We start from the raw sequence: 17,071 nt of genomic DNA on the forward strand, positions 1-17,071 counted from the left end.
ACCACCGACAACATGACCGCCCTCAAACACGCCACCCGCAAGCACCACCAGCTCATCCGCACCACCTAGAAGAAATCCCTGAAGGAACGACTAGACAACAATGCCCACGACAGCAAGGAGCTCTTCAGCATCGTCAAGGAGTTCTCCAATCCCAGCACCGGCAACAATGACATCACTCCGTCACAAGACCTCTGCGACTCCCTCGCCTCGTTCTTCCACCGCAAGATCGCCGACATCCACAACAGCTTCAGCGCACCATCCACGCACCCCACCATCGTACCAACGCCCCCCACCACCACCCTCCGCACCTGGACCACGGTGACCACCGAGGACAGAGCCCGCACAATGAACACCATCCACTCCGGATCACCGACCGACCCCTGCCCACACCACGTCTTCAACAAGGCCAACTCCACCATCGCACCCCAACTCTGGAACATCATCAACACCTCCTTCAACACCGCCACCTTCCCGGAGAGCTGAAGGCACGCCGAGCTCAGCGCCCTACTGAAGAAACCAATAGCGGACCCCACCGACCTCAAAAACTTCCGCCCCATCTCGCTCCTCCCTTTTCCTGCTAAAGTCATCGAGAAGATCGTCAACAGACAGCTTGCCGCCTTCCTCGCGACGAACAGATCCCTCGACCCCTCGCAGTCCGGTTTCAGAGCCAACCACAGCACCGAGACCGCCCTCATCGCAGCCACCGACGACATCCGATCCCTGCTCGACAACGGGGAAACAGCGGCACTCATCCTCCTGGACCTCTCTGCAGCGTTCGACACTGTCTGCCACCGCACCCTAGTTCAACGCCTCAGCAACATCGGCATCCAAGAGAAGGCACTGGAGTGGATCACCTCGTTCCTCGCCGGAAGTACACAGAGAGTCCGCCTCCCCCGTTTCGACCCGAGGCCAGCGAAGTCATCTGCGGCGTTCCGCAAGGATCTTCACTCAGCCCCACCCTCTTCAACGTCTACATGAGACCTCTTGCAGCCATCGCACGCCAACGCAAACTCAACATCATCTCCTACGCCGACGACACCCAGCTGATCCTCTCCCTCACCAGAGACCCCGACACCGCCAGAACCTGCCTACACGAAGGGATGAAAGACGTCGCCGAGTGGATGAAGAACAGCTGCCTGAAACTGAACTCAGACAAGACGGAAGTCCTCATCCTGGGACCATCGCCCTCCGCCTGGTACGACTCCTGGTGGCCCCCGCCCTGGGCACCGCACCCAAGCCAACCGACCACGCACGCAACCTGGGCTTCATCCTGGACTCTTCCCTCTCGATGACCAGACAAGTCAACGCCGTCTCCTCTTCGTGCTTCAACACCCTGCGTATGCTCCGAAAGATCTTACGATGGATCCCGACCGAAACAAGGAAGACGGTCACCCAAGCACTCGTCACCAGCCGACTAGACTACGGAAACACCCTCTACGCCGGAACCACAGCCAAGCTACAGATAAAACTCCAACGCATCCAGAACGCCTCCGCCCGACTCATCCTGGACATCCCCCGATGCAGCCACATCTCCGGCCACCTGAAAGACCTGCACTGGCTCCCCGTCAACAAGAGGATCACGTTCCGGCTCCTCACCCACGCACACAAGTCTCTCCACGACCTGGGCCCCAAGTACCTCAACGACCGCCTGACCTTCTACACGGCCACCCGCCAGCTATGGTCCACCAGCTTCGCCCTCGCCGCCGTACCACGCATCCGAAGAGCCACCGCCAGAGGAAGATCTTCTACCTGGCGGCCAAGACATGGAACTCCCTCCCCATCCACCTTCGGCTGACCCAGGACCATCTCGCCTTCAGGAGACAACTCAAGACCTGGCTGTTCGAGCAGTAGCAAACCCCTTCCCCAAGCGCCTTGAGACCCTTCCGGGTGAGTAGTGCGCTATACAAGTGTTATGATTGATTGATTGATTGAACTAAGCAACTTAACCAACCAACCAAGCCTACGACCCTGAAGCAAAAAATTTATACAGAAAGGCAATAAAACAATTTTACAAATTCAAAAGCAATAATATTAAGGACCACATTGCCAATGAAATAAAATCAGCTGACAACTCAATTAAAGAAGTTTTTAAAATGATTCAAGGGTTCCTTAAACCAGGGACAATGAAAAGCAATATAGTCCCCTATGCCACACTCTGTGAGGATCTCTCGTTCTTCTTCCAGGAAAAGATCCAAGAAATCTACGCAGCATTTCCTGAGACGGAACCATCAAACACACCACTGTGTCTCCCCTTCCCGACAAAAACATGGTCTGAATTTAGCCCTCTTGACCAGGATTCGTCCCTTAAGCAGTTGGAAAAAACTAAATCTGGGTCCCCACTTGACACATGTTTGGCCAGGTTTTTCAAAATATTAGCACCACTGCTCAACACTGCCCTAAACCAGCTCTGGAACACCTCGTTGTAAACTGGCATTTATCCTTCTAGTTGGAAAATCGCTGTTGTTTAACTGATCCTCAAGAAGGAGAATGCAGATCCTGCAATACTGACATTTTTTAGACCTATCTCCCTTCTGCCAGCACCTGCTAAGATTCTCGAAAAAAAACAAGTGCAGAAACAATTATCTATCAGCCTGATTCATGTAGCCAATAGCGCTCGCAAAAGGGCCAGATTCTGAGAATCTGGCCCTTTGCGAGTGCGATTTTTGCATTTGGTATTCATGATCCCAAATGCAAAAATCGCTATGTAAGAATTCGCATATTTGCGAGGAATAGCATTTGAGGAATCTCTATTAGAGATTCCTCAAATGCTATTCATGACACAATAAAAAATAGCAATTTTGCACTTTTGGGGCCGCTATTTACCGAGAGGTCAGACCTGTCGGTAAATAGCAGAAACTCAGAAAAATGCTTTTAAAAGCATTTTTCTACGTTGCATGTTGCACACACACATGTCCTTTGGACATGTGTGTGCGCAACACCTGTTCAAATGTGCATTTTAGGGGTGCTACAGGGCGTCCTTTGGACACCCCTGGCACCCTTAAAATCGCTATCTTATTTGCGAGTAGCAAATTGCTACTCGCAAATAAGGGATACTCCCCATTCATTCCTATGGGCCTCTTGGCCCATAGGAATGAATGGGGAGTTTTTGCGAGTAGCAAATTGCTACTCGCAAATAAAGAACATGTAGGAATCGCTATTTAATTAGCAATTCCTACATGAATGCCGTTTTGCGTGTCCTCAATAGCGAATCGCTATGATTCGCTATTAGGGCCACGCAAAACGGCCTGTACATGAATCAGGCTGTATGTTTCTTGAATCCAATAAACTACTCCACGACTCTCAGTCTACATTCAGAGCAGGATACAACACTGAGACAGCACTACTCGAAGTAGCAGAAACTGTCGGGAGACAATGAATAAGGGGAACTGTGCAATGCTGGTGCTATTGGACCTGTTGGCGGCATTCAACACAGTGTCTCATAAGATCCTCTTAGACAGGCTTAGACAGTTGGGAGTGATGGGGATTACCTTAGCTTGGTTTAGCTCCTTCCTAGATGGCTGCTCCCAGAGAATTTGGTTGCACCCTTACACTTCCAACTCTCGCCCTTTGATTTGTGGAGTGCCTCAGGGTTCGGCCCTCAGCCCGACCCTTTTTATTGTCTATCTCGCCCCCTCACCCTGCTGGTAAAGCAACACAGTGTCGATGTTATCTTATATGCTGATGACACGCAGCTTGTGTTTTCTTTCCAAGACCACTCTGAGGCCACATTTTCAAACTTTAGGCAGTGTCTTATGGACATCTCAGCACGGATGACAGCTAACTGCCTAAAGTTGAAAAATGATAAAACGGAGGTGCTATTCTTCAATCAGCCCTCCCCCCCATTACCCGATCTCTGGTGGTCCGCAGAGATCAACACTCCTCCCCTCCCAGTCCCGTCTGCTAGGAATTTGAGTTTCATAGTGGATACCACCTTGTCATGCAAGACCCAGATAGGCCATATTTCCTCATCCTGCTTTTGGAAGATGAAGGCCCTATGGAGATTACTTCCCTTCCTACCAATGGACGGCAGGAAAACAATAGTCCATGCGGTGACTACGTCGCAGCTTGACTACGCAAACAGTCTGTACTTGGGTCTGCCAGCATACCTGTTCAAGAAATTGCAAACTGTGCAGAACGCGGCAGCCAGACTTATTAGAAAAGTCCTGCTAATGCATCACATCTCCCCTTACCCATTTGCGCAGTCCCGCAATACCTAAAGAAGAGAGTTCGCAAATATCATCAGTCAAGGACCCTAAGATCAAACTTCCTTGAGCACCTTGTCACCCCCCGTTTCTCTAAGTCCAGAATAGGAGGACGGTCATTTTCCATCAAAACCGCGACCTTGTGGAACTCCATGCCTGATCACATCAGAAAAGCCAAATCAGAATCTATCTTCCAGAAGGCATTGAAGACCTGGATCTTCAGTCTCCCTTAGCACACTGTGGCTCGACAACTCTTACTTGCCCCCACCTTCCTCTGTCTCAGCTAGCACCGGGACACCTCTGTTGGGGGTAGCTGAGCGCTTTATAAGCTTAAATACATACATACATACAACCCCACCCTCACCCAAGACAACCACACCTAGACACCCAACACAAACGATGCAGCCAGAGAAGTCCACACCTGGATCTCCGTCTGCGCAGACGGGCTCACCCCGCTACGCAACCCTGACAGACAATGCTCTAGGAAAGCCACCTGGTTCACCACCTCTCTCCAAGAAGCCAGACGCACCCGCAGAGGCCTGGAGAAGAACTGGAGAAATACCAAGACAACCAAAAACCACACCACCTACAAGGACGCCATGACGGACTACCACAACCAGATTAGAGCCACCAAGAGGAATTTCATCCACACCAAAATCCTGGCCAACTCTAAGGAACTTTTCAGTGTCATTCAAGAATCACCAACCGAAGCAACAGACATCACCAAATCCCAAGACCTCTGCGACAAGCTTGGAACGTATTTCCACCTAAGGATCAAAAACCTCTATGACAACTTCATGGACCATCAACCAGGCACCACAGAGAGCCCCAGCCCCCCAGAAACACCAGCCAGCCCACCATCTCCAACTGGACACCGATCATGGCCGAAGTGACCGCCTCAACCATGAAAAGCACCCACTCGGGAGCCCTCACAACCCCCTGCCTCCTCACATCTACCACATAGCCGCAGACACCATAGCACTCGAACTACAACACACAACCCACACCACCTTCAAAACAAGCAACTTCCCAGATGATTGGACGCATGCAGAAGTCAGACTCCTGCTCAAGAAGCCCACAGCTGACCCAACTGACCTCAAGCACTATCGGCCCATCTCGCTCCTCACCTTCGCAGCCAAAGTTGCAGAGAAAACAGTCAACAGGAAACTGACACGATTCACTGAAGAGAACGCCGTCCTTGACCCATCCCAGTCCAGATTCCGAAGCAACCACAGCACAGAGACCGCCCTACTCGCCGCCACAGACGACATCCGCCCCCTCCTGGGCCAAGGCCACTCCCCAGACCTCATCCTACATGACCTATCAGCGGCCTTTGACACCGTCTCCCACTGCACACTAGTCGTCAGACTTCACAATGCAGGCAGACAAGGAACAGTCTTGGGCTGTATCTGATCATTCCTCTCCGGAAAAAGCCAAAGGATCAGACTCCCACCCTTCCTCTCTGACCCCACCAAAATCACCTGTGGAGTCCCACAGGGTTCATCCCTGAGCCCCAACCTCTTCAACATCTACATGGCCCCCCTCACAGCCATCGCCCACCAACACGGCCTCACCATCATATCCTATGCCGACGACACCCAGCTCATCCTCTCCCTCTCCACCCCTGCCAAACTCAACTTCCAGAAAGGAATGCAAGAAGTAACAGTCTGGATGACCAACAGCTGCTTGAAACTCAACGCCGAGAAGATAGAAGTCCTCATTCTCGGTACCAACCCTTCTGCATGGGACAGCACCTGGTGGCCAACTGCCCTCGGAAGCCCACCCACCCCCTCAGACCACGCCAAGAACCCTGGCATCATACTCAACTCATCACTCACCATGAACCGACAGGTCAACGCTGTCACCTCAAGCTGCTTCAACACCCTTTGCATCCTCTGCAAGATCTTCAAGTGGATCCCCCCTGAGTCAAGAAGACACTCTATGCTCGCATCAACAAGTCCCTACTCTGCAAACTCCAGACAAAACAGGACATCGCCACCATACTCGTCCTCGGCATCCCCTGACACAAACACATTAGTCAACACCTACAATGTCTCCACTGCCTCCCCGTGGAGAAAAGAGTCAGTTTCAAAATCCTCACTCATGCCTAAACATGCCTACACTACAACAGACCGAAATACCTCATCGACAGAATCAAGTTCCACGTACCTAAAAGAAACGTTTGATCTTCCAACCTCGCACTGGCCGAAACCCTGTGCATCCACAGAGTCAGAGCAGGCAGAAGATCCTTCTCTCACATTGCAGCCAAGACCTGGAATGAGCTACAGGCAGACGTCAGAAGCGCCCCCTCCCTGAACACCTTCCCGAAGACCCTCAAGACCTGGCTCTTCACCTAAACAGATCTGCGCCCCCCCCCTCAGCTCCTTGAGACCCTCACAGGGGAGTAGCGCGCTTACAATTCCCTGATTGATTGATTGATTGATGATCAGGCAGAGTGAAGGCCCATCTTCAAAAGCTAAGATGAGTCACTGCAGCAGATGTATGGTGAAAGAGTAGCAGATCTGACAGTGACTACCATCCAGGTAAAGGAGGAAAGAGCCTCTTGGGAGGTAAAGAAATATTAGCTTTCCTACTTGGCTCTGATTGTTGGTGATTCCAAATGTGCATCGCATAGCTTATCATATTATTAATACAAACAATATATCAATGCATTTGAATTTAGCAGGGCCAAACTTCCCAGCATCTAATATATATAAATTCTGCAGGAAACATTCGGCAAAACACCTAGCACATATTCAACAAACCGCACTGGATTCACAGTAGCTCTCCCCTCTAATAAATACATCAAATGTTCCACTTAGTATATTCAACAGTACTTTGCACACTCCTCCCGCTAAGGTATTCCCTATTTTTGTTGTGAATGAGCTTGTAACAGCATGCATAATAATAAAGGAGTAAATACATCAGAGCTGTACATGTTAGGGGCCAATTACGATGTCGTTCGGAAGGGCTCCGGATGTAATTTGGTATTGCAGAATCAGATTCGGAAGATTTGTACAGATTTGCCAACGACTGATTGCAATGCCCAGAAACCATTCGGGCAGTCTGAATCAGTTCCGAAAGGCATTCTGACTGACGAGTCATTAGGAACTGAATCGTACAGCTCTATGGACACGATTCTGCCGGACATGAAACAGCTGTTGGAATTGGTTTTTGGGGGCCCATTGCTGGCCTACTTTCACCCTGACTCACCGATTGGAGCTGTTGGGGGGTACTCAAGGGAACCCTCTTCCCATTCATGCACAATTTGGCAGGCACCAGGTGTGCCCGCCACAGGGTGCAAGGTTTTCCCCAACCACCCCTTTTTCAATGGTAGCCTGGGTTCTCGTTCGGAACACAAGCTCCCATTGAAGTCAATGAAAATCTGACCGAATAATGTTGGGAAGCATTGTGATCGGTCGTTCGGACTCACACAACCCAATCTGTTAGAAAACTATTCCGAAACCAAGTTGTTCAGAACAGTTTCTGAATGACATGGCAATCAGCCCCCAAGTATAAATCCTTACATATACATTTCATACCTAACTGTTACTGTGCACATAACAATACACTCCACATGGTAACAGATAACACTCAAAAGAATACACTAAGCACACGTGAAATATAGTTCAGAAATTCAGTATAGTATCTCTGAACTCACAACAGTATCAGCCATAGTAGTAAACAATCACAACTTCCTTCAGAACACATAAAAATGCACAATCATCCAACACATTTCAGAGAGTTTATATAATTTGGCTTTGCTAAGATCACAATAGCACTACTCTCTTGAAAAATGTTCCACTCCAAGAGTCTACATAACACATTGAACCAGCACTTACCCAAACCACCATCTATACTGATTCAAAAGGATACTGTGTACTCTAACAAAACACCATAGTTTCAACTACTTCATACAAAATCCATAAGGTAGGGAAAAGTACTTATCAATTCTATAGATATCTCTTAGCTAGATTGATAAAGTTCTCTGGCTATCGACAAAGCAACCTATATTAAACATTACAACACACTCAAAACTACACATCTCAACCAAATATCAACCGCACTCAGACTGTTGTTGATTCTACTCAAGCAGAAAGGTCAGGTGCCAGTATACCCAAATCTGACTGTGCTGGCAGGTCATACCAATGGCAATGGAGAGCTATAAAAATTATATTAACATCACAGGCATTTCTAAATTTCAGAAAATCATATTGTATGCTTGTATACACCCGGGAGCTATTTGAATTATTTAACCAGTCGTAAATAGCTACAATGTGAATGCATAACTCAGTATTTTACAGTTTCTTCATAAATCAAATCTTTTGGGTTTAACCACTTGGCTGCTAAGGTACTCCCTCTTCTTCCCATTGACTTTCCATTGAAATCAATGGAAAGTCCATGACGAGTTACCCTTGTCATTAGCGCTGAAGGGGTTAAATCAGTAATTACCCAATTCAGTTAGACCCCCAAATACTGGAGAAGTCAGTAAAATGAAGTGCTAATGAGATAATAAAGAAGAAGCAATGCCACCAAAATAAACAAGTTACAATGAGACTTACCATGTACCTGAGGTCTCCGTGCTTGTGATGGAGGGAGTATTACTAGATGTTGAAGGTGTCGTAGTAGGAAAAGAAGATGCTGTCATTGCTGAAATTGTAGTTGGTGGTAAGGGTATAGGAGCTGAAGATCAACAACAAGAAATCAATCAATAGGCACACGTTAAACATTGATCAAGAAACCAAAATTAATTTCCACTTCTGACAAAATTACCTCACTTCGCTATGGGATAATAAACCAAGTATTAAGGTTTCATTTTGGTCAATTACAGCTTATAAGTCAAATAAATCAAGGATGGACCTATTGTAGTAACAGTGGGCTGTAGTATTGAAAAGATACTCTAGCAGTTAGAGGAGTCGTACCTCTTGAGGTTCATCTTATAAATAGGATTGACCAATTACCTACAGGTAGGTTAGAATGTGTTCAAGTTATTGGATGAATAGAGCTCTTTGATGTTAGATGTGCTTCGGGGGGTATTCAGACACAATATAAAAATTAAAATGTCGTCAGAGATAAATATCAAGTTTGAAATATCGTCATACAGGAATACCGTGTGCAAGCTATCGTTGTCAAGAAAATAGATTTTAAGGTAAGTAAAATAGATTTTAACAATATCGAAATCATTAATATTGTTTACAAAAATATGGTTGTTAACCCCTTGACTGCGGCGCAAATTCCGCCACGGTGCTGGGGAAATAAAGAATGGGCAGAGTTCGGAAATCCCCCGGCCGTCCTCCCCACACAACCACTGTGACGTCCGACAGCCAGGGGCCATCCGACGCATGCAAGAGGTTAATAATATTGTTTATTTTATGTATTTTAGTAATATTTTAATTGTATATGTTATAAATTCTTTATATCATTATTGTTAATGCTTTTTCAAATTGTTAGTACATACCAGGTTGTGGGATTTATAGGGGTACAGGTTGGAAGTAAATTAACTATCATTATTTAATAATTAATTTTTACTTAATATTAATATTAATTATTTAATTGATAATTATTCATGTTACTTGTATAATTATTTTTTTCAGAATTAAGTTTCAGGTGTGGGTTGAGGGTTTTGTAGGGGTATAGGGTGGGAAGTAAGTTAATTATAAGTCATTTATGGAAAAAAGGAATACTTGTTATTTAATTGCTTATTATTTATGTTAATTGTACATATATATATATATATATATATATATATAAATATATATATATATTCACTGAAAAAACCATAGGTTATAGACCATATATAGTTAGGAATTAGCATTTAAAAAACCTTATTTTACTCACACAAAACCATTGAAATTCCATATATAGTTAGTTGCACTAACTATATATCGCGCACCCGCAATCCACTGCTGATGATGTCACATATTACATCATTCATGACATGGTCAGTGACATCACTGATGACATCACTGATGACATCTCAAATGACATCACTGATGACATCACTGATGACATCATCCAGTGACTGTGTGTTTCTGTAAAGTTTAAATATGTTTTACATATTGAAGAATGAGTAGATGTATAAGTGTCTGGACGAAGGATTTAGTAGGTGCAAGACTGAATGTATGAGTCAGTGATTAAATGTGTCTCACTGAGTGCATGGGTTAGTGACTAAACTGTCTTAATTTGTGCATCATTATGTCTGTTGTTCTGTAAACTGCTGCATGTGTTGATCAGTAGCTATATGATTAACTATATGGGTTATTGATTGATTATCCAAGTATTTGTATGGGAGACTGAGTGTGTGTGTGGCTGGCTGGGACGTGTGTTACTCTGTGCAGATCAATGTGTACTTGTATCAATGATTGTATAAGAAAGTAAGTATGTGTTAGTATATGTTTGAAAATGTAAGGTGCTCTATGTTTAACTGTATAGACAAGAAAATGGAAGTGTGATTGATTCTTTACAGGACTGACTAGGTGTGTGAGTAACTCCATGGATGAGTGGCAGAGTGTGAGTGTCTGTATAGGTGTATGACTGCATATGATAGTGTTGTAAAGATGAGTGATTGTATGTATGAATGATTGTATGGGTGAATGAGTGAATGTGTGTGTAGACGTAGGAATCAGTGAGTGCGTATGTAGTAACTAGTATTGGTGTGTCAATGGTTTCAAAAATTATACTCTGTATTTAACACTGGGTGAAACAGAGGTTATATTAAAATGTGAGGAGATGCATTGTATTGTCACATGAATGATATCATCAGTGATGTGGTCATTGATGTCAAATGAGATGTCATCAGTGATGTCATCAGTGATGTCATTTGAGATGTCATCAGTGATGTCATCAGTGATGTCACTGACCATGTCATGAATGATGTAATATGTGACATCATCAGCAGTGGATTGCGGGTGCGCGATATATAGTTAGTGCAACTAACTATATATGGAATTTCAATGGTTTTGTGTGAGTAAAATAAGGTTTTTTAAATGCTAATTCCTAACTATATATGGTCTATAACCTATGGTTTTTTCAGTGAATTTTCAAGGTTTTGTAAATGCTAATTCCTAACTATATATGGTCTATAACCTATGGTTTTTTCAGTGAATTTCAATGGTTTTTTAATAGCAAATATCATAAGCTGTCGAATGTCAAGTACGTGGTAAGTGAAAACATTTTCGTGTTTATGCACACTGATCTGCTTTGAATGGTGCCCCCCCCCTCATTTCTATTAGGAGTACTCTCTCTTTGCAGATAGTGAAAGGTAGTTAACGCAGGCCTTTGCCCCCGTTGTAATCCGTCGTGCCTGCTTCTCTCTCCATTTGATTGATTGTTATCCAAGTATTTACTGTTTTAGAATTAGTTCTCTTTGGTTCATTCTCTATTTACAAACAAACACAGAGTCGCAATACTCTGTTTAGTCTTTGCAGATAACGAAAAATCGTGTAAAAAAAAGAAAAGGAATCGAGTAAAATCAGTAGGCCACTAATGGGATCTCTTTTTGACCTCGCTAAAATAGAAACATTAGGAACAACCCCTCATGACAAATACAAAACTAGTGAGATGAACTGAACTCCACACAATGATGGCTGCAAAACAGCTCGGCTCCGCCACCCACCCCGCCCAAAATAACGATAAAGAGCGGCTGCCATGATTGGTTGCGGAATGGCCACAACGGAGCTACGAAATGGTGGTGCTCTCATGCTAACCCCAGCTTCAGTCTGAAACATCCAGAAACACTGTAGACTACCAATTCGATCAGTTCCGGTAGCGCCCCAATGTAACCCGGTAGACAAGAACTAGCCCTCCCCTCTTTGACTGATGGTTCTTGTTCCCTGTCCCTTCTGTTGTCATTTAACAGAACTATTTAGCCTGCTGAAAGGGGTTGTGTTTCGACCGCTGGTTGGTGGAGACATTTTGACTATATTCTGGACCTGCGTTGTCGCGTAATGCGTCATATGACGCGCCGCGTTAGCGCATCCGGAAGTCATCCGGGGCGCGCAGCGCGTAACGTAAGCATAACAAGTCATGTGACTTGTTAATAAAACTTTTCATTGGTTCATTTTACTTTTCTTATTCTAATGATGAAAGCCTTGGTCATATCACCTAAAAATTACGCTTTTAATTACTTCCGAACATTATTTTTTCTTAAATATATGTTATAATGTTCCAGGCTAATGTACTTTCCCGGAAATTTTACAACTGTCCTGCAAGTAAAATATATTCTTTTTTCGAGAAAAAGAGCGTTTCTTCGTCCCATGACGGAGCCGTTGAGCAAAAGAGGGTCGACCTGCTGTCTTAGTCGCCGATACGCCTGAATATGAGATTCTTATCGATCACTTTATGTTGCAGGAATAGAAAACACAACAGCCCTTGACCATTTATCTTTACTGCGTTCCTTCGTATTATACCTTTTACCCTTCATGTAATTGGTCTGCTTTATTTCACTTGCCTTTTAATGATTCTAAAACAGTGACTAATATTAAAAACTTTACCAATGTATATACTACTACCATGTTTTCTTTTAAAAACCTTTATTGTGAAAATTTCATTATACAAATACGAGCCTATAACCACGTGGGCCTGCCACGGAGCAAACTGTAATCGTATATGATGAATAGACATTTACACTGTAGAGGAACGTAACGGGCGGGCCATTAGGTTGCAAGAACTAAGGTGTCTAACAGTTACGGAATCGGTGGACGTACATTTTATAATTAAAATACGACAGGGCCAGTTACAATAAAATTATCTAGATATACATTTGCGGGCAAGTACCATGGGTGACGTTAATTCGAATTTTCAACAGTACAGTAATCAATAACACATCAGAACTTAATATCAATAGGGATGTCGAAATATTCAATCAATTCTCGTCCCCGCCCGCCATGTGCTTCAAAACTGCATACATATCTCGTGATTTCAAGGTTCTGCAACCAGTACACAACAAGGAGTTACGAGTCCCATTTATTCCGGCGCCATTTTGGGCGAGGACGGGCAGGTCCAGGATATAGTCAAAATGTCTCTACCAACCATCGACTATGATGATGTTCATATGCTGTATTTATTAGAGTAACACTCATCTGTCCACATGAAATTAATTTACCACAATCTAAACATGTCATTTTAATCTTTCCAAAGTTCTTCTAAATATTTGGGACCATTTCCCTTGCCTCTGAAGCTCTCAGTGCCACTTCTTTGATGAATGTACTAGCAGGTCAGGGGTTCTCCTCCAAATCTCTCTTTTATGCAGCACTATAGTTAATTGGTGCCACCTCTCCATATGACGATGCATGGTATAGTTACCACAACTATATTTTTTTCCGGTTCCTCTGGAGAGTTCATCGTGGCAGATGAAGCGTGTAACGTACCGGGCATTTACCTTTTTTTGCATGTACAGGAAAGGAAAAAAAAATCGAGCGTCCGAGTTCTAAGGTGTCCCAGGGCCATTTTAGTGGACCAGGCCCAAATCCAAAGAACAGGCCGCCATTTTGAGAGTCCTCTTGCAGCCGCCTGTCGCTATAACATCAAGAGCAGCCGAAACTCAGCTGAATGGCAACTGAAACGGTAAATGGGCGCCCCACTACATTTCAGCATTGTAGGATGACCACACCAGTACAGCAACTTGCTAGACATCACCTCGGTGCCATCCGGATCTCGGCGCCCCACTGCAGATGAAGTGCCTCTCAACTATGAAACCACCACGGTGACATCCGGATCTTGGCGCGTTGTGCTGCCTTCGGCCTATTCGCACATCGGTCCGCTACTGACGCCATCTCACAGGCTAATGGGGTGACCCACACTGAGGTTCCGTGACAATTTTAAGTGATGTTTTCGACTCACACGAATATGGTCGAGTCTGGTATCTAAGAACCGTAAATGACGAGTTTAGTAAGTGTGCGCAGTTTCGCTGTGCCAACTTAAACCATTCGTTAGTTATGTGGGTTTTTGATCTGTACCTACGGGTTCCATCTTAGATACGGCATCCATTTTGTCTCTTGCCCTCAAGTAGCCAGCGAACGGACACTGTCCGCTTCGCGACCCTGGGACTCTCAGGATATTTGTGGAAGACACATGTACTTTGTAAATATCTTTTACGATGAGGGGGATGATACTGTAAGGCAGATGGCCCCGCTCGAGGCCCATCTTGCCGTCCGGTTTATTGTCTCAGCCGAGCATCTCATTAGGCACGTCCCTTTGATGCCTGTATCTCGTGTTTCCCGATACCTCCCCTTTTACACCCTTTTCGATTCCCCCACTGTCTCCATTTCCCTCTGCACCTGTCTTTGTCCTATTTCGATCTGTTTTTACTGCCGATTGGAATTCACTAATGTTGGGAAGATAGGTTTTTACAGTTGGGAACCGCCAAATGTTTCCGCACTTATGTTCCGGACCTTATGTGTACCAAAGTGACCAAAGCGACCCCTCTGGGGGATAATTATGGGAACCGGGTTGTAAACTTTTGTGTACCATGTTGTCCTATGAGTTAATTTTGTATAAAAGGAGCGATCCACAGAACCAATTTGAAGCAGTCTCCCCAAGTTGCACGTGTTGTACTTGTCGTGACTTCTGTGTTCCCTGCAGTAATAAACCTTGAATCTTTGACGCCGGAGGAAGTGTCCCGTGTCTCTGTAATTTGTGCGCCGAAACAGGTATCCCATGAAGGTTATAGGTGTTGTTCCCTGGCACCGCTGGTACTGATAAAAGTCCAGTCCTTCAGTTGGCGCCCAACGTGGGGCGACTTCAGCGGTACCGGTTCGGTCCAAAGCCTGATGATCGTGAGGAACTTCGTGTGAAATCTCCGAGGGAAGGTGCACCCCGCTTCATCGATCCTGTTGTCGAAATAAGTGGCCCGAAGTTTTTCCCTGCGAAGATTCCCGCCTCCTGACGGCTGCGACGGACCGATGCCCTGACTGTCGACCTGTCTTCGACGCCCGGCGTAGACCTTTGTACAAAGCGAGACGATAGACGGGCCTTCCTGGTGACGCCATTGAAGTCTTGAGTTAAGTATTTGTGGGTCGCTCCCAGTCCTTAGTGATTGTTCTAGCTTTTTGAAAGCTTTGGTGTTAGCCTTTAAGGCTTTGTTGTAATAGCTCATTGAGCTTTGTAATAGCCTCCTCAGGCTTTGTGGTAATAGCTCTCCGAGCTTTGTAATAGCCTTACGGCTTTGTTGTATTGCATGGTTCCATTGCATTTGTGGTTCTTAGTATTGGTTCTTAGTATTATTTGACAGTTGCAATTGCCAAAAACCGAGGGTTTTGACTTACACGAGGTTTTATTGCTTCGGTAATCCTTGAAGTTTGATACTAGGTTAGTGTGCACGATGCCTAGCCATAGTGGTTTGTTTCGTATTTTCAAATGTTGCGCAATGGATTCCCGGTTGGAGGACTCATGTCCGATACCTCCAGTTGGAACTCCACTACATGATCTTTATAGTCGACATGGTGTGGGTCCTATAATCTATAATGATTATTGGATCCGCTACACAAAGAAAGATGGTGACCTTAGATGGCCACCACACGGAACTTTTGAACTTTCAATTTTAGATAATCTTGAGGCTAAATTATTTTTAAAGAAAGCTAGGCCAGCTATGTTTGATTCCTTTCGGATATGGCGTAAAGAGGCCAAACAGAAAGAAATCAAACAACTTAAAAAGGATAAAAAGCAAGAATTTATTCCGATTATGCAAGCTGTAGAAGAATGTAGACAAGACAAAGAAGAAAAAGACCTGGAAATAGCTACTAGATTACATCATATGAGAATAGATAAATGTTACCCAGCTTTACCGAATAAATCAGATAAGAAAGAAGGAGATTTGAAGGAGGATTCCTTGCTATCATATTTGATGAAATCACCACCTCCTTATGTACAGGGTGCTACTGCTCCTGTAGCTCCTCCTATAGCTCCTCCTGTTGTTCCTCTTGTTGCTCCAGCGGCTGCGGGTCAGCCCGCTGTTAACCCTACGTTTGTTCCACCACCTGTCCTCGTTCCTGCTGTTCCTGTACCTGTACCTTCGCAGACTGTTGTTTCTGCTACTCCGACTACTTTGTCTGTTCCTACTATGCCTTCTTTTGCCTCTAGTGTTGTTGCTCCTGTTTTTCTTTCCCCTTCTGTTCGTAAGCGTGTTCCTAATTCTGTTGCTACCCTTTATTCACCTCTTTCTGGTCCGTTATTTTTGTCGGATTCATCTGAAACTCCTCAGAGACGGAGTCAGATCCCTAGTGGTAGGGAGAAAGAGACGTTAGTAACAATGGCACATAGGTGGATAAGACATCCTGCTAATTACACTCCGCGTGTAGTGTTTGATACGTTTTCTCAGTTTAATGAGCCAACGCAGAGATTCGTATTTGAGGAAATGTGTAACTTTTTGAGAGAAGAATGGTACAATGATGAAGTAGAGACTGTACCGTCCGACATAATTGAACTTCAGAGTCTCTTTTCGAACGGTATGATTATAGGAGACGATGTACGACGTGCTGTGGAACGCTTATTAGCATTCAGACCCACAGCACATTCTCGAGTGTCATTAGATGATACCACTGAGAACTGGAAAGCAGTTCCTGGTCAGTATCCTATGAGAGAGGTTCCGCCGCTATGGGTACCTGGTGATCCCGGTGCTAACCCTCCGGTTTTACCGCATTTTCGAAGGGTGTGGATACATCTTCCGTGGAAACGATCGGAAGTTTTGCAAGTGAAGCAATCCTTACCCGATCCGCGTAAAAATCCGGCTGGTTATTATAAAGAGTTATCACAACTGGTGGAAGCTTCTATTATGAATATTGCCGACATCGACATGTTGTTTGGCAATGTTGTACCGCAACCAGTTTGGGCTAAAATTCGTCAAGCCAATCACGCAGCTGAATTAGGGGGTG

At 45.0% G+C, this 17,071-nt stretch overlaps 1 protein-coding gene across 1 annotated transcript in view; it reads right to left on the reverse strand.

The window, feature by feature from the left end:
* The window catches only part of LOC144817806 (CMRF35-like molecule 8), a 521,039-nt gene that overhangs the window by 302,477 nt on the left and 201,491 nt on the right, over nucleotides 1-17,071 (reverse strand). Inside the window, exon 3 of the mRNA XM_078674635.1 lies at nucleotides 8,765-8,885. Coding sequence (XP_078530761.1) covers nucleotides 8,765-8,885 — 121 coding nt within the window. The remainder of the gene's footprint in view (nucleotides 1-8,764; nucleotides 8,886-17,071) is intronic.

This window comes from Lissotriton helveticus, chromosome 2_1 (genome assembly GCF_964261635.1).
Source record: "Lissotriton helveticus chromosome 2_1, aLisHel1.1, whole genome shotgun sequence".
NCBI classification, from domain to species: domain Eukaryota; kingdom Metazoa; phylum Chordata; class Amphibia; order Caudata; family Salamandridae; genus Lissotriton; species Lissotriton helveticus.